Source organism: Jaculus jaculus, chromosome 1 (genome assembly GCF_020740685.1).
Source record: "Jaculus jaculus isolate mJacJac1 chromosome 1, mJacJac1.mat.Y.cur, whole genome shotgun sequence".
Taxonomy (NCBI): Eukaryota; Metazoa; Chordata; class Mammalia; order Rodentia; family Dipodidae; genus Jaculus; species Jaculus jaculus.
This window is the reverse complement of record NC_059102.1, coordinates 226,408,678-226,425,748: the sequence shown is the minus strand read 5'-3', so window position 1 is coordinate 226,425,748 and position 17,071 is coordinate 226,408,678. Positions and strand designations below refer to the sequence as shown.

The following is a 17,071-nucleotide window of genomic DNA, read 5'->3' as shown; positions in this document are numbered from 1 at the left end:
TGCACCAGATGGCACATGCATCTGAAGTTCATTTGCAGTAGCTGGATGCCCTGGAGCGCCCACTTCTCCCTCCCCTCTTTCTCTCTCAAATAAATAAAATATTTTTTTAAAAGAATAGAGATCTGAACTGGGCGTGGTGGTGCACATCCTTAGTCCCAGAATTTGGGAGGCAGAAGTAGGAGGATCACCATGAGTTCAAGGCCAACTTGAGACTACACAGTGAACTCCAGGTCAGCCTGGACTAGAATGACACCTTACCTCAAAAAAAAAAAAAAAAAAGAAAAAGAACAATCATTTCTTGGTCTCAAAGAACCATTTACACGTAGCAACAGCTGCTTTGTTCACTAAGACTCCACACCATTTAGTAGAAAGGAGTACAAACGGACACATAGAGATTGCATAGAAAACATCACCTTCCTCTCACGTCTCTAGTCCTGATGAGAGCAACGGTTAGGTAGAATTTCTCTTCAGAAATCCGCAAAGTAGAGAGTCATGCTCCTGCATTTTTTTCTATGACGTAAAAAGAATGTTCTTACAATGCTTTTTGAATTATAACTCAAAAATACCATTTCCTAAGAATAGCCACAATAAACTATTTGCTTCTTCAAAGAAGAGTTGTCACAAATTAACAAAAGTACATAAAACAGCATACCAAACATGAAAACTGAAAGTATCCGGTACAGTGGAGTTGAGCTTTATACTTTCTGACATTAAGGCATGTCCAGGATCCTGTGGAGTCCCCAGTCTCTCCCCTATCACCCTCAGAAGCCAGAATGGCCCAAGATGCTGACAAGATTCTCAAACAGAATTCCACGCTCACCTTTCCTGTGACACTGTTTATTTTCCCCAGTAGCCATTGAGCCAGTCATTGAGAGGTTAACAACAAAACAACTTTTATTCACAGAGGCTGGGAGTTTGGGATAACAAAATATCCAATAATAGCCTATTCGCTACATTTTGAGTTAGTCACAGTGCTGGACTCCTTTGCGGTCTCAGCAAAGTTCTTGCAATCAAAGACTGAAGGCTCACCTTGGTCTTTCTACCAGACCAGGTATAACCTTGATCCTGGCACTGGGGATGTGGTCAGCGTGGCCGTAAGGGAATTTTCAGATAGCCAGCTGGGGACAAAATCATTAATAAGTATCACAATAAAACATCATTTCTCACCCTGACCAGCAAGCCTTCTGGAGAGTTCTTAATCATTTGTATGCTAAGCCCTGGGAAATGCTTCTTTGTTGATTTGTTTGGTTGTTTGAGACAGGGTCTCACTCTGCAGTCTATGCTTTTGAAATCACGATGTAGCCCAGGCTAACCTCAAACTCATACCAATGCTCTTGCCTCAGTCTCCCAAATGCTATCGATATAAGCCACTATGTCCAGCTCTTGGGAAATAGTTTAAAGATTATTTTGAGGCCCCCTCCCAGCCTTCCTCTGAGCATTCATGACATTTGTGCCTCCTATATACCACATAAAAGCTCCTTAGCAGTTGAAAAAATCATGGCCAGAGAGCCCAAAGGGAGGTGCCAGAAAAGTCTGGGTGTATTTTGAAGTTGGACCAAAAATGTGAAAACTCTCAATTTTCTTAATCAGATCTTTGTTGCTACCATCACCCCCACCCAGACTTCCAGTCACCTCTTTATGGTGTTTATTTAATGTAAGGATCCAGGCCTGTCGGGTAGGACTTGGAGTGAGAGCCAGGTTTCTGGCTAGTTTGCAGAAGGTCGGGTGTCCCTAAGAACAGTCCATCAACGCTGATGTGCGCTCTGCCATCCTCTCAGACAACCACCCCCACCTCCGGCTTTCACCTCTCTGTCTCTCTCAACCTGCCTTTTGTTGGCTTCCTCCAATTTTGCTGATTAAATGTAGCCCTTCCTTACATGATTCTGAAAAACCAAACTCAGTTCTTAAAAAAAAAAAAAAATCTGATTTTGAGACCTATTTCCTCCCTCCTTAAGCCTCCCGAGTCCCCTGAAATTTTTTGATGCCTTGAAACAAAAGCAAAAGCTGGGAAAGCGGCCATTCTGAGTTACAGGTGCTGCAGAGCGCAGGTACCAAGAAGCGCCAGGATGCCACATCACACAGATCCCATCTTAGCAGAAGCTGCTCTTCCTTGTAGCCAAGAGAGCCCAAGTGCTCCAGCAAAGAACGGAGCATGTTCCTTTTACTGTCTGCCCAGAGAACTTTCCTCGAGTTAAAGTCACTACTGCTCTTGGTCGGTTGGTTCTCTTAGTCTCAGTTGCGCATGACAACTAGGCCTGTATCTCCACGAGATGTTGAGGCACAGGGACGACTCCTGGGTCCCTGGAAACTGGCCTTGTGGGGCAAACTCAAATGCCAACTCCCACCACCCAGATGGGCTGGAAGCCAACGCCTTGGACCGACAGGCTAAGGCTCTGAGTAAGTCATGCCCTAGTGGTTTGCAAAGGCCTCCGAAGCCCAGGACACCGGACCTGTGTAGGACAGCGAAGATCAGGCCTCTAGACCGCCCTGAAGCCAAAAAATTGTCTGGCGACAGGGAACGCTGAGCTGGCAGCGGGTGCCCTCGTCCCCCTCCGGAGCTGGTCGACAAAGCTGCCCTTTGTTGCTGGCTAAGTGTCCTTAGGAGGAAGACGGACGCGCCCACCTGTGCGCGGAGGTTGGCAACACCGCCCAAAATTCGCACATCGACCCAGGTAGAGATCCTCGTGCCTCCTCCTACCCTCCCAGGCTGGAGGGAACCTTGGCTTGCCAGGCACAGAGCGAGAGCCACAAAGAGGTCGGCTTTACTGGAAGTGGAACACGGTTTCGGGGAGGTGCAGAGGGAAATAGGAGAGGAAGGGAATTCCCAGCTGGTAAAAACCGCCCTGGACGTGCGGGTCCAGCATCAGCGAAGCGTTGAATGGCGGCCTGAGGCCGGGGGATGCGGCCACGAGAGAGGCGCCTAGCCCTCCGGGGCCGGGCTTGGCGACCCCTGGGACCTCATCCCCTGAGGCTGGCTTCTGGCCCTGCCTCCCGAACAGGATGCTGTCGATGCTGAAGCTCTTGGACTTGTCGGAGCTCTTTGGAGAGCTGCGGGAGGCGGGGCGCGGGGGGGACCCCGAGCCATCCACCGAACTCGCGGGCCGGCCGACCGCCACGGCCGCTGCGCCCTGGACCGCGTCGGCGTCGTCGTCCGCGTCCTCTCGCCGGGCCTCGGGTCCCGACCAGTGGAGGAGCGCGGACCCAGCCGAACCCTCCTCCGGGAGCTGCGGGGCGGCTGTCTCGGCGCGCGGGGACGCGGGGCCCAGGCGCCCGGCGGTGCTCCCCGCCTCCTGTCGCGCCCGGGCATCAGCGCGCTCGGGCGGCTCTGCGCGGCCCCGCTTGGCCTCCGGGGCCCCGGCGCCCGGCTTGGGCTTCCTCTTCCGCCGCCGGTAGTTACCGTTCTCGAACATGTCCAGGCAACGTGGGTCCAGCGTCCAGTAGCTGCCTTTGCCCGGCCGCCCTTTCTCGCGGGGCACCTTGACGAAGCAGTCGTTGAGAGACAGGTTGTGGCGGATGCTGTTCTGCCAGCCCTGGCGGTTGTCGTGGTAGAAGGGGAAGCGGTCCATGATGAACTGGTAGATGCCGTTGAGCGTGACCCTCTGCTCGGGCGCGTCCTGGATGGCCATGGCGATGAGCGCGATGTAGCTGTAAGGTGGTTTCTGCGGGGGCTCTGCCCGGCCCGAGGCCGCCAGCGCAGCCGCAGGGGCGAAGGCCAGGGGCAGCCCGGGTCTCTCGGGACCGTACAGATAGAGCAGAGGCGAGGCGGCCAGAGCGGGCACCCGGGCACCGAAGAGGTGGCTCATGGCGAGCGAAAGCCGGCCCGGCGTGCGCTCTGCTCTCCGCGACGCCGGCGACCCCGGGCGGCCTAGGGACTTCGCCCCGCGCCGCAAGGGCCCTCCCGGGGAGCCCTCGGAGCGTCTGCCCTCCTCTCCGCCGCTCTCCCCTGCCGCTGCTGCGCGCTCTGGCCTCTCTTCATGGCTTTAAAAATGTTAAATAATTGTTGTAAGTTTGCTATTATATGTTGACTTAGCGCTGGAAAATAAATTGTCTATGATAAACAGTCGTTGTGTTCTCAGCCCACCCACATTAATTAAAATTTCATTGCTGAAAAACTCCAAGCTTTTCCCTCCACGTGTCTTTTTGATACCAGCCAATCGGTTTCGGGGCTATTCCTCATTTGTTTATAGAATTAGTCTGTTGATAAGTCCGCCCACCCAAGTTGAATCAAGCTGTGTTTATTTGGAAAAATTTCCGGGCACCCAATATATAAACGCACTGATCTGATGTTTGAAATATCACGTCCACCCCTTGACGCTGTAAGCACACACAGTCAGCGAGGCAGGATGTGGAGCGACGGTGGCTCTCCCTGAGCTAGGTCTACTGAGCCAGGAAGGAGGGATGAAGTTGGGGGTGGGGAAGTACAGGGGTGCGTTTTTGCTGCTGGTCTGGAGCACCCACCCCGAGCCCTGAGCCTCCCACAAAACTTCTTTTCTTCTCCCAGGTTTAATAGGAGATATAGGTAGATACAGCACCCTCTTGCAACTGCTAGGGAAGGGGTGTCTAATGGGAAGGGGGTGCAGCCTTTCCTGGAGAACTGGAGAAGGGCACGCTCCAGGGGGCGGGGAAGCTCGGAGGCCCCACCAGACAAGGCTCCCTGGAGACAGGACCAAAGGAACTCGCCTCTGGAGGGGAGAGCAGAGTGTCCTGGTAGCTGTAAATGGACAGGGTACCTGGTCCTGCTTTGGTGAAGGTTACGAAATGAACCCCGTTGGAAAGTGGGGACTAAACCTAAGGTCTTTCTAGTGGGGCTAAGGTTGCTAGCAAGGAACACCATAAAAGGGGAATTTGGCAGCTGGTGGGGAGCTGGTATTCGTGAACGTGGGTCTCTTGCTTTATATTCTGTACTTTCCTGTTTATAACAAGGAGGGGGTTATAACAACTTTACAAGTGCATGCAGCTGGCTGGTGATTACATTAAGCATTTGTGAAGCCTGCTTACTCCCCCCCCCATACACCCTGGGGTGTAAGCATCCCCCCTCAACTCCATTCCATTTTGCATTCAGCTACGTCAAGCTCAAATGCAAATTTCTGAAAGATGCTCATTCCAAAAAAGGGGGTTCCTCAGGGCTCCACGGAGGGGGTTAGGGGAGCGGACATGTGGCGTGACCAGTTTCTGTTTATGATACCTTGGGGGTATTCTTTTAAGGGGACGAGGAAAACAGTGAGGATAACTGAGTTAGCCTCTCACGGACTAATTCCTAAGGCAGTGAAGCCAAAGAGGGAGGGGCTCGGGCTGCAGGTGGGCAGGCACACGCGGTCCTCTGCCACTCACAGATCCAGGGAGACGTCCACCAACTGAGCACCAATCTGGGGGTGGGGTGGGGTGAGGGCCGCAGGCTTTGACCAGTGGCCAGTCTCAAGTAGCCTCGAAACACTGGGGGCAAAAAAAAAGGAGGGGGGACAGATCACCTAAGTCTAAAACGCTGAGTACAAAAGACAGCTCAGGTCGTTTGGATGTGTGGATACCCTATTGCAGAGAAGCAGGTAAATTTGAAATAACAACAAAAAAAGGAACTTTCAATCCGAGTCAAAAAAAAAAAAAAAAAAACGGTTTAGGGCCAAACCGCCAGAAGGAGCGCCTGGCCAGGCCGTTGGGACACTTCCCCGTCTCCCTCTATGGGGTTGCAGTTCTAACCTGGGCCCAACAGGTAACCTAGGCTAGGGGTCTTACAAAGGGACACTAAAGAATCCTAGGCAAGAGGGGCGGAGCAAAGTCCTCCCGGCGTGACCTTGCCTTTGTAACCTGGGATCCACACCCCCCCCCCAGCACCTATCTTCTCTACATCAATGAGCCCCGGAAGCCCAAGCTTGAAAGGGCCCATCTCCCTCTTTGCAGCTTCTGGGCCTCGCTTCAACCCACCGAGACCAGGAGACAAGTCTGTGTCACTAAGGGACCTCTGCCACCTCTGCACCCTGTTGTGGCCCTTGCCGCGGCTCCCCCCAGGCACCCCACATCCTGCAACCTCATCCTTCGCTCTCTCGAGATGCGCGCCGCGAGGTCTGGGCGCGTCTTTGAAACTCCAAGGCAAATCTGTGCTGGAATCTGAGCGAGCCCGATTTGGGCATGGGCAGGACGTGGGCGGAGAGCTGGGCGGCTGGTGGGCGGGGCACCGAGAGTGAAGGAGAAAAGAAAAAAGAAAAGAGAAAAAAAAAAACCCAAAACACTCGTAGTTAGGAGGCGCAAGTCCAGCTGTCGGCAAGCAATGTCTCCAAGCTGTCCCAGCCATAGAACTCTAGCATCCCGCCCTAGTCCCGCTCTGGCGCGGCTAGAAGCCGGGCTCCCAGGCCAGGAGTTTGTAACCTGAGCCTGGGGAGGGACTGCTTGTTGGAAGGAACCCGGTTCTGGGGCGTGTTTCCGAATTTCCGGGGACTGCCTTGCGCAAGGCCCTTGGAGTCCCAGAGCCTGAGAGCGGATGCGCCCTCGTGCGGAAGCTCGGTTGGCTATGGACCGAGCGCTAGCCTGGAAGACGGCGGGTGAGGACCCGCCGGGGCGGGGGGCACCAGGAGTTTCTTTAGGGGTTCCTTAAGCTTCAGATTCCAGAAAAAATAGCTGCTCTTGAAGATCAGCATGGTGAAAGCAATTCTCCCACCCAGGACAACCCTGAGACCTCCTGCCTGCCCAGATGCTCTTAGGTCTGTGACGTTTCCAGCGTGGCGGGAACAGACATGGGATTCCGCGTGGGATGCGGGCAGACAGCCCCATTCCCAGTCCTAGGATAAAGCGGATATGTGCTCCTGCAGGAGCAAGCCTGAGCCTAGACACTGGGGTAGAGAGAGCCCTCTGCAAGCAACAACAGAAAATAGATAAAAGGCCAGAGAAGGGATGAGATCCAGGGGCAGCTCCCACATGCACCCACATGGAGTAGTTGGGTCGTCTTCCCCATCGTCTGCAGACCTTTTCCAACCATCAGGCCAGGTCACAGGTTGTGTATAGCACACATAGCAATATGCCTTTGACCCCATCTCATGGGCAGTATGTTGGGTTGAGGGGGGTGTAGAAAAAGGCAGCACTCCTCCAGTCACCCTAAAGCCATTGGAGATGAAGTCTAGTAACAGACTTAGTCGCTAAAAGTAACTGAGTACTGGCTATGTTCTAAGGGCGTGTGTTAAGTCAGTCCAGCTCCACTGCAACTCTCAGACGTGGTGAAACCCTAGCCAAGCTGAGGCAGAAGGATCATAAGTTCAAGGCCATTTGGGCAATTTAGGGATGTGTTGTCTCGAAAAGTAAAAGGAGGTGTGCGGATACTGCTCAGTGGTAAAGCGTTAGACTGTCCTTCCCATTTATCCTTCCCATTTTGAAGACCAGGAAACTGAGGCCCAGTTAAAGGGCCTGAACTCTACTACAGGGAAATGTTCCAAAGGCAGAAAAAAACTGCATGACCACGGGCTACTGTGTATATGCATGTGAGGCCCTGTGGATGGTCCCTCCCAAGCTTTTCTGAAAGACAGACTAAAAGAAGAAACAAAGTCCTCCAAAGGGCAGAGCAGGCAGCAGAAGTGACAGGTCTGTCCTCCAAAGTGGTGTCCTGAGGAGAAAGAGAAAGAAGAGCGAGGGAGGAAGGGAAGAGAGAAATGGAGATTGGAGGGGGTATGCCTGACAACTCCCGTGCTGGGAACCTCTGGAAGCCTCAATACCTTCACAACTCTAGACCCTCTTTTCCTCTCCCCTTTCGAAAACAGTGGAGCTCTTCTGCTTCTTCCCTGCATTGGGGGGAGGAGCTCTGGGGCTGGACCTGCTTATCCCCATGGGGCCCAACAAGTAGGCCTGGGTTTTTCAGATGACGCACTTACTTATAGCTCACCTTGTTCCCAGAATTGACGGAAGGCTCCCAAGGAGGCAGACAGAGCACACCCACAGCCCTGCCCTGCATGTCGGGATAGATGCCATCACCGACCAAAAAGGCCTTCCTTGGCTCTCCAGAATCCTGATCAGGAATATGAGAACTTTCTATGGACAGGCTGCCTTTAGCGCCATCAAGCCTCTCCAAAACCATGTTCATAATCCTATCAGGTTTGCTTTGTAGCTGAGAAACTGGACCAGAAGCCCAAGGGAATGGGGTGAAATAACCCAAACCCTGCACTAGTAGGTTTATGGGGCCTAGGCTGGTACTGGGAATGGAGCACTAGAGAAAGACTCCACGGGGCAGGGCGCAGGGCGCACACCTTTAATACCAGCACTCAGGACACCAAGGTAGGAGGATCCTGTGTGCTCGAGGCCAGTGCCTGAGACTACACAGTGAATTTTAATCAGCCTGGGCTGGAGAGAGACCTTACCTTCAAAAAAGAAAGAAAGAAAGAAAGAAAGGAGGGGGGAGGAAGAAAAAGAGAGAGAGAAAGAAAGGAAGGAAGAAAGACTCCACTGGGAGGGAGGACACACGTGGGAAAGAGCAGCATGGGTGGGTGAGAGCCCTGGAATGAACAACACAGCTCTTCCAGTCACAGGGACCTCTCTGCTATCAAGGCCTTCCTAGCTGGGTCGTCGCAGACTGTGCACAAAGCACTCAGGACCGTGGAAGCCTCTAGCTAAGCCGCTCCACGTCTGAGTGATCTAGGACACCTGCGCCCTTGTCAACTGCCCTGCTCCCTCCATGCCTGCTCAGCCCCTCACAGCCCCAGGATGAAGTCCTCACAGGCCTGACACTTAAAAAAAAAAACCAGCCCCTGAAGAGACAGGATGAAGTCAAACACTATCCAGTACCCAAGGCACTTCATTCTTCTTCTTTTTCTTTTCACTTTAGAATGAGAAAGCTAATAAAAAAAAATTTTTTTTAAAAAAAAAGGAGGTTGGCCCAACCTAAAGGTGAATGACATCTTTCCAGGCACCATCCCAGGTAGGGAATAGTGGCTTACAGATGTCCTAGAAGCATCCCATCCCCTTCCTTGAATGCCTGTGTCAGAAAGCACCACCTTGGTGAGTCCAGCAGGTGAGAGAAGCGGGCAGGGAATGCTTCTCAAAGCTTGGGAAAGCATTTCAAATATGGGGAGTGAGAAGGCTCTAGGGAAGGGGGGGGGGACAGCGGTCTTGGATGGCTCTGACACAGTCTGTTCCCCACCCCATCCCCACACACGCCTGAATTCAAAACTGGACTTCAAATGTCCCCATCCCTAGCCAAGCTGCATCTAAGGCTGACCCACCTTCAGTCCGTGGCAGTCAAACAAGAATGTGGAGTGGAGTGGCCGGAAGCTCCTGCTGAACATAGCAGCCTTGGGGGAATCCATGCATGCTGGGAGACCTCAGTGCTTTCTCAAGGCATTGGCTCTTCACAAGGCATTGGCTCTTCACAATATTAAGGTGGTCTGTCCTCTGTGTTTCTATCTCTGTTCACCCCAATGTGTGGTTTACAATAAAGCCCCATCAGGGAATTCTGCCCCTTCTTTTGGATTTGGGAGAGTAGAGGAGGAAGGGGAAGACATCACTATTGAATAGAGTTCCTTTGAGGGAGCTGGAAACATCTTTCTGAGCTTTGGTTCAACTCACCAGCCTTTCTCAATGGCCAAAAGTGCCCTTTAGGGAGTGTGGCAACAGGGGAAGAGGACCCTGAAAGGATTTATGAGGCAAGTTCCCAGGTTCCCAAAGTTCCCAAGACCCTTCATTTGCTTCTCCGCTGACATCTGATCGTCATTTCTTTTTCTGTAGATGGAAGTCCAGTGTAGCTCAGGCCACACCTAGGCGGAAGGTGCCAGTGGTCCTGACTACCAGTGACTCTACAGATGAATAGAGGACAGCAGAAGAGGTCTGCTCACGAGGCAAGAGATTAGCCATCATCATTGAAATGAATTTCCAGGCCGAGGCTCCAGCAATCCTGGTCCCAAGTCACTGCAGAGTTTGCATCCGCAGGGACAAGCCATGTTGTCTGGGGCAGAGAGGGCTATGGCTGCCGATCAAGGCTGGCTCTGGTACAGGCCTGGGCACCAGCAGGTGAGTCCTGAAACTGGGAGGTTAGGGTGTCATCTCAGAGTCTTTCAAAGTGAGGAGGTTTGGGCATTACTCCACCGGCAGTGTCTGGAGCTTGGGAGTGTGAGGGTTCTGAGCACACCTGGTCTCTCTGCAGGTCCCCAGCAGTCAAAACTGGGCCTTGGTGAGTCAGCCCACCTAGGCAGGGCCATCAGAACTGGGGCAAACACCACGCCAACCTTCTCTGCCAGTGTCTTGGACTTGCTCCTGTTTTATTCACAGCATCTTTGCCATCGCCCCGCTGCATCACATCTTCTTCTTCTTCGGTCAGGAGGGAACGCGGTTGCCAGACCCAGCTGTGCTTTCCTGCATGGCAAAATCACCCCAGGGGGCCCCCAGGTGGGCACACACTCGGGCTGGCTCTTCCATCAAACTCCTTTCCCTCCTGCCAAAGAGAGTGGCCTAAGGAAGTCAGTGAGCGGGTGTGTGAATCAAGGACTGTCGGTGTTTGGGTCTTAGCACCCGCAGCGGCTGTGAGCTGCGGCCGGCCCGCGCTCCACGCTGCTGGCGGCGGCTGGAGGAGGTACTGCAAAGCCGCTAGGCCAGAGGTGCTGGAGGCCCGGGCAGGTAGAGCTGCGAGCCAGCGGCACCCAGCGCAGACCTAGGATCTAGCCTGTGGCCACACCTCTCCAGCCCCCTTTGGCTTCTGACTGAGGAAGATTTAGGGTCCCAGAGAAACCCAAGCCCCAGAAGCCTGAGTCCCCCACTCTCCCTCACCCCTCACAGATGTGGCCAAAGCCCCAAATTGCGCCCCCACAAAATAAAAACTGCCCCTGTTCCCAGGAGTATAGAACGACCTAGGGGCTATGGCCTGTTCCTTCTCCAGCCACCACCTTGCAGAGAAGTCCTCTTTAAGAAGCACTTACAAGAGCCGAGTAGGCATGCTCTCTGTGCCCCCACCCTTCCCTCTCCCTTATTCCCCGCTGTCTATCAGGCCTTGTCAGTCATGGGGCTTGAAGGGTTCCAAATCTTAAGATGAAGGCGAGTTTTCAGAGAGGCCTCTGAACATCTGGGCAAAGCCAGAGCCAGCTGGCTTGTGATCCCAAGCAGTCGGTGTCTCCCTCCTGGAGCAAGTGGCTCAAAGAGAGCCCCAGCAAAATGAAACCAGAGTCTTGAGGAGGGGGCACAAAGTGCAGAATGTTCCTCAAGGACCTTCTCTAACTCAGAAACCCAAGCCCTCCTGGCCCGGCGCGGCTCAAAGTTACGCCTGCAGCCCTGCACTTTGTAGAAAGGAATGAAACCTGGGCTATAAGTCTTAACCACCCACAATCTCTGAAGCCATGGGTTGAAAGGATGTCTTGCACATAGAAGGAACATTATTAGACTTCAAACTTTGCCTAGTTCTACTTAAAAAAAAAAGATAACATAGAGGTTAAATGCTAGTCAACAATAACAGCAATGCCCATGTTACAATGGCAGATGCTGGCACCCAGCAACCTTTGGCAAAGTTGCTGTTGTTCGACCCTCATGTGTTTCATAAAGCGCTTTGGTGGGCAAGGTTAGCTCTCCTGTTGGGATGGAAACAGCTTGATACTCAGGCCCCAAAAGTCAAGTGAGCAGGCAGGCAGGCAGGAGAAGCTGTACATTTTAGCTAGCAAAACAGGTAAGAGAATGCATTTCACAAGGCGTGTCACTGTTAAAATAATGTTTTAATTTTTAGATGAAATATCAAAATCAGAAAGAAAAATATTTCCCGTTATTTAGCATATTGAAAACTAGATAAGTTTAGCGCTCTGAAAGCGTTCTGCTTTAGAGGAGCAGTGAGTTTTTGAGGTTATTCACTACATCAGGGAATCATCTGAAATCCAAATTGAGAAATAACTTGGGCTGAAATTCACTTCTAATCTAATCACCCAGGACAGACATTAAATAGGAGGGCACCCCAGCCCCTTTTGATCCCCACTAGCTGGGAACAAATTCGGACTTCAGAAAATCACTCCCTTGGGCCAGAAGCCCGCATTTTAGGAAATCGAGGGACAGCAGAACTGTTCCGGCTTGGCTTGACAAAAAGGGAGATGGTTTTTGTCCTATCTCTCTTTTGCCACTAAACTCGGAGCTGAGTTGGTCTCTAAGCTGGAGTGGCACCGTTCTGTTTTGACAATTGGTGTGCCTTTTCTGCCTGTCACTGGGAGTATTTCAACAAGCTGTGAGATCCTGTCCTTCTCACAGCCTCGTTGGGGTTTGCAGAGCACCGCCGCCGAGAGGAAAAGCAAAATGCAAAGGTGGGATGTTCCCATGAACCAGAAGCCTTTTCTGTCACTAAATAACACAACCGGGCACCACTCTGTGACCACCTACAAGTATCCACAGAGGGCTACACTTGTGGAACAGAAATAATCAGAACAGGTGGGTTTGTCACATCTTGTTTCTTTTTCTTTAAATGTAAGAACACAAACACACTGTCCGAACTTTGGGCAGAAAAAACAACATGGGTTTATTTTAAGGTCAATACAACAATCGAGACAAACACAAACGAAGCTAAAATCTTCAGTCTTTTTTTTTTTCTTCTTCTTTGAGGAGTACTTAGGATGGAGTCTACTATACAAAACCATCCCACTTCCTAAATCAAAAGTATCAGATACTTGACTTTGTTATCCACTGACAAAAATAAATTATTTTCTTGCTTTGTAAAAGACCTACGACTGGGAAAAGAATTATAGCTCATTAATTGTACAGCGAGCGGGAAAACCCCACATAGGTTCCTTGAATTCAATTTGGCAGAAACGGTTGGGCAAGATGAAAAGTTATCCAGTGAACTCAACTTTAAATATTATATTAATGGCTCTGAACAAAAACAACATAGCCTGATTACAAATCCACACACTTTTACAGCACGGTTAGAGAAATTTAAAATTACACACAGCACATACATCATCTATAGAGACCCACACACACCTGTGGGGAGTCTCTACAGAAAGTCATTAGGGAAGGGGGTGGTCCCTATGGGATTTGGTCCATAACTTAATCTTTGAAGCCCGAGCGAGCGGAGCAGGCCAGGCACAGACAGCAACCTAACAGGGGAAGGGGAATTTAAAAATCCTTATTCATCTTGCCGCATCCCCTTAGAGGGACATCCTGGGGTCTCAAACTGGGCTGCGGAATTAAAGTTACCTGCACGCTTTCACCGGCGGCCCAAGGGCTGGCTCCGGGGGGTATCTGAGAAAGTGAGTACGGTTTGTCGCTTTTGCGTCCGTGTCTCTGCAGCCTTAACTGTCGGAGAGAGTCGCGTCTTGGAGGTGAAGCGGGAACAGAACCGAGGCCAGAGAGTGCTGGGGGGCGCATCAGTATTTCGTGCAGTCGTAGGAGTAGGGGGCTGCGTGGCGGTAGAGGGACGGCGTGGCTCGGTAGGGCAGCTGACAGCTAGCATTGTTCACCGGGGACTCCCCGAGGGTCGAGTTTTCCATGCCCAGCCGGTGGGAATTGAACATCTCCCGGACGTTGGGGAAAGTCTGCTGCTGGGCCGCGAACGTGTGACCTGGGAGGTGGTTCAGGTCCCCGCTGTGGTTCAGATACCAGGAGGTGGCCTGGGCCGCGGCGGCCGCGGCGGCGGCGGCACCGGGCTGCGGCGGAGCGGGCTGGGGCTGGGGAGCCTGCGGCGGGGGCGGCGGCGCCTGCGGGTGATGGTGGCCGTGATGTTGGTGGTGGTGGCCCGCCGCGGCCAGGGCGCCCTCCTGACCGGCGGCGGCGGCGAGGTTGAGGGCGCTGAGCGGCGACGCCGGGCCGCTCGGATGGTCCGACAGGGCCTCGTCGAGCGCGGGCGGGACGCACATGTGCGCGGGCCGCTCGGCGCCGGTGTACAGGCTCATGGCGCGCATGCTGCACTGGTAGCCGCCCGAGCCGCCCGTCTCCAGGCCCTGCGCGCACGGCTGACCGTAGGCTGCGGGCGGCCCGGCCGCGTAGGGCAGCGCCAGGGGCGGCACCACCAGGCCCGCGCGCCCGGCCACGGGGCTCAGCTCGCCTCCCGGAGGAGACGTTCGCAGCGTCATGATGTTCTCCACGCTGAAGCCCGGCAGCCCGTTGGACGCCGCGGCGGCGTGGTGCTCGGGCAGCGAGCCGTCCGGGGAGCCGGCGGGCGTGGAAGCCGCGCTGCGCGGGCTGCCCTGCAGCGCGCTCTCGGGGCTCAGCGTCTCCACCTTGGTGATGACCGGCAGCGCGGGCGACGCCGCCTCGCTCTTGATCACCACTTTCTTCTCGGTCTCCTTGGGGGCGTCCGCTAGGGGGGGCCCAGCCGGGGGCCCCTTGGACGTGGCCGGGGGCGGCTCCTTGAGGTGGGCCCGTTCCTCCTTCTCCTTGGGCACGTCCTTCTTCTTGAAGCGCCGGCGACGTCGCAAGAAGCTGCCGTTCTCGAACATGTTGTACGAGTCCGGGTCCAGCGTCCAGTAGCTGCCCTTACCGGGTTTTTTGTCGTCGCGGGGCACCTTGACGAAGCATTCGTTGAGCGAGAGGTTGTGGCGGATGCTGTTCTGCCAGCCCTGCTTGTTCTCCCGGTAGAAGGGGAAGCGGTCCATGATGAACTGGTAGATGCCGTTCAGGGTGATTTTCTTCTCGGGCGCGTTCTGGATCGCCATGGTGATGAGCGCGATGTAGCTGTAGGGCGGCTTCACCAGGTCCTTGGGCGCCGCGGGCTGGTGGTGATGGTAGGGCGCGTAGGAGCGGCCCATGCCCGCGCCGTACTGCTCCGGGTGGCCGGAGTAGACGCCCATGGGGCTGGCCATGCCGCCGTAGCTGCCCGCCGCTCGGTAGTAGTTCTGCTCGCTCAAGTAGGGCACCACTCCCAGGGCGTTGGGGTCGGACACCGAGTAGCGCGCCTGCATGCTGCGTCCGAGACGGCCGGCCAACCGCCCTGTGCGCACCGACTGCGGGCCCGGGGCCGGGGGGAGGGAAGCACCGATCGAGGCCTGGAAGAGCCGCAGAGCGGGAGAGGAAGAAGGGAGGCGGGCGGCGGGGACGCTTGCCCCAGGCTCCCGGGCAAGCCTCGGGCGCGACGCGGAGGTGGCGCCGGCGCTGGGGCCCTGAAGGAACGTTCGAGTTCAGCCCACTGGGTGGGTCAGCATCCTGGAGGGTGCACCCTGGGCGACCGCAGCGCCGGCCCGGCGGGTGGTAGCCCCGGCGGGCGGGGACGCCACGCGCGCCGTGGAGCGAGGCCGGCCCTTCCTCCGGTGGGCGCGAGGAAGGGGCGACGGCGCTCGAGCCCCCGCCGGCAGGTCGGCAGCGCGCAGAGTCGGCGAGCCCGGCTCCAGACCGGCTGCCTGGCGGAGCCCGGAAAAGGAGGCAAAGTCCCTTTTAGGGATTGGGAAAAGTTTCAAAAGTCTTCTTGCTGAAAGCGAGTTTTTACTTTCCTCGGGCCACGCCCCCTCCGGGGACTTTGGACCAATCAGCCGGCAGCTGCGCGGAGGATGGCACCAATCAGAGCGAGGAGCGCCGGAATCCGTCGGCTCTAAGACCCAGCCGCTTCGCACTAAACTTAGCTTGCAGCTCGGTCTTAACTGGAAGACTTTTAAAAATAAGAGGCATATCTTATGAAAATTTATTTTATTATCACATTGTGGTTAACAGGCCCACGTGTCCGGAACCAAAAAAAAGTTAATTTTCAAAAAAAAGATGTTTAGTTTAAAATGTAAAATCGAATTGATTAATGTGGTCAGCATCTCTTCCAAAGACCTTGTAAGTAGCGGCGATCCTGCGCGATGTTTCTTATTAATGAGTGATGAGGCGAAGAATTAGATTTCCTAATTATCGGGGTCCAGGTGTAATGGACTGAGAGCCACCGTGCCTGGCTGAGCCCGCCGGGCCTCCCTCCCTGGATGCGTCGTTAAGACTCCGCCGGGCGTTTCGAGGTTGGGGCACGAAGAATCACTTACAAAGGAGGCCCACTCCACACCCGGAATCCCCCTGCCTCAGCCCGATCCGGCTCCCCAGACACGATCTAGAGAACTTGATTCCCTCCTGACCTGGCCATGGATTCGTAGCCGATCCCGCTACCCTGAGCAGTTTTGTGGGTCTCCAGGGAGCGGGTGACATAACCGCTCGGTCCCCCTCTCTCCCCCATGGGCAGCCCACCCTTGCCAGCAGCGAGGTGGCTCCCTCTTTTCCCAGCTACAAATTTCCTGCGACAGCCTGACTCGCGCGCTCACCAGCACCCTAACAATGCCGCCGGCCACCCCACCGAGCCACAGACCAGGCCCGGGGGTGGAGGGGGAACTACCCGGGTCCTCTCCCGGTCAGGAGAAGCCCAGAACCTATTTTCTGTGGGGACTTCGAGGAAGATGCGCTCGGGAGCGTAGAGCTGTGCCGCCCCGGGGCCTGTCAGCTTCCCTGGCCCCGCTTGGCACCAACCCCCTTGGGATTCTACGAGGTGACTTTATATTTTAAGTCTCTCTCTCCCTCTTCCCTCTCTCACTGCCTCTCTTTCTCTCTATCCTCTATAAGGTGAGTTGAGGGCCGAGACACTCTAGGGGAATTTGGAAGTCACCTCGGCTTTGAAGACTCCTCCCTGGTTCTATGATTCCAAGGTCTCCCGACCTTCAAAGCTTTCTGCTTCTCTCTAGGAACCCTGCGGACGGCTTGTTTATTTGTGAACTGATTATTTATTCCTTCTGCACCTCCAACAGTCAGAGACCACTTCCCCAGAAGCACAGCTCGGAAAAGTTCAACCTGGGTCCGAATCCTCCTGGCAGTCTGGCTGGGTCACGGGGAAGAATGCAGATAAAACATTTGTGTTTCGGGTTCTCTTGTCGCTTCTGCTTGTTAGGTTCTCAGCAAAGGGGTGTGGGAGAATAAACCCCTCTTTCTTAGCTCCGAGGTCACTAGGGGCATTTCATTCATTTTCACCCAAACAACAACAAAAAAAAATCATAAGAATTATCTTTGATTCTTGACAAAATAAAATCACAATCTAAGGTCTTCTTACCTCACTACTCTACTTCTGAAACACGAATTTTCTGAGCGCTCTGGATCTGCTAAACTTGCCCCCTCCTAACTGCTACAAAGCAAAAAAACTGCCCAGTGCTCAGCAATGCTTTGAGCCCTTCCTCCCACCCCAAACTCCCAGTATGAC

General features: G+C 54.2%; 2 protein-coding genes across 2 annotated transcripts; both read right to left on the bottom strand.

Moving 5' to 3' along the window:
- Window positions 1–876: 876 nt before the first annotated feature.
- On the bottom strand, window positions 877–3,860 carry Foxl1 (forkhead box L1). The gene has a single exon (XM_004666048.2). It carries the CDS (start codon window positions 3,801–3,803, stop codon window positions 2,763–2,765), a length of 1,041 nt encoding a protein of 346 aa, XP_004666105.1. The 5' UTR covers window positions 3,804–3,860; the 3' UTR covers window positions 877–2,762.
- An 8,563-nt stretch (window positions 3,861–12,423) lies between these two features.
- Window positions 12,424–15,069, bottom strand: Foxc2 (forkhead box C2). Its single transcript, XM_004666047.2, has one exon. The coding sequence runs from the start codon at window positions 14,826–14,828 to the stop codon at window positions 13,296–13,298; it is 1,533 nt and encodes a 510-aa protein (XP_004666104.2). The 5' UTR covers window positions 14,829–15,069; the 3' UTR covers window positions 12,424–13,295.
- Window positions 15,070–17,071: the final 2,002 nt, after the last annotated feature.

Excerpts from the sequence above, each read along its gene's own strand:
- Foxl1 (XM_004666048.2), bottom strand. The coding sequence starts at position 3,803 with ATGAGCCACCTCTTCGGTGCCCGGGTGCCCGCTCTGGCCGCCTCGCCT.
- Foxc2 (XM_004666047.2), bottom strand. The coding sequence starts at position 14,828 with ATGCAGGCGCGCTACTCGGTGTCCGACCCCAACGCCCTGGGAGTGGTG.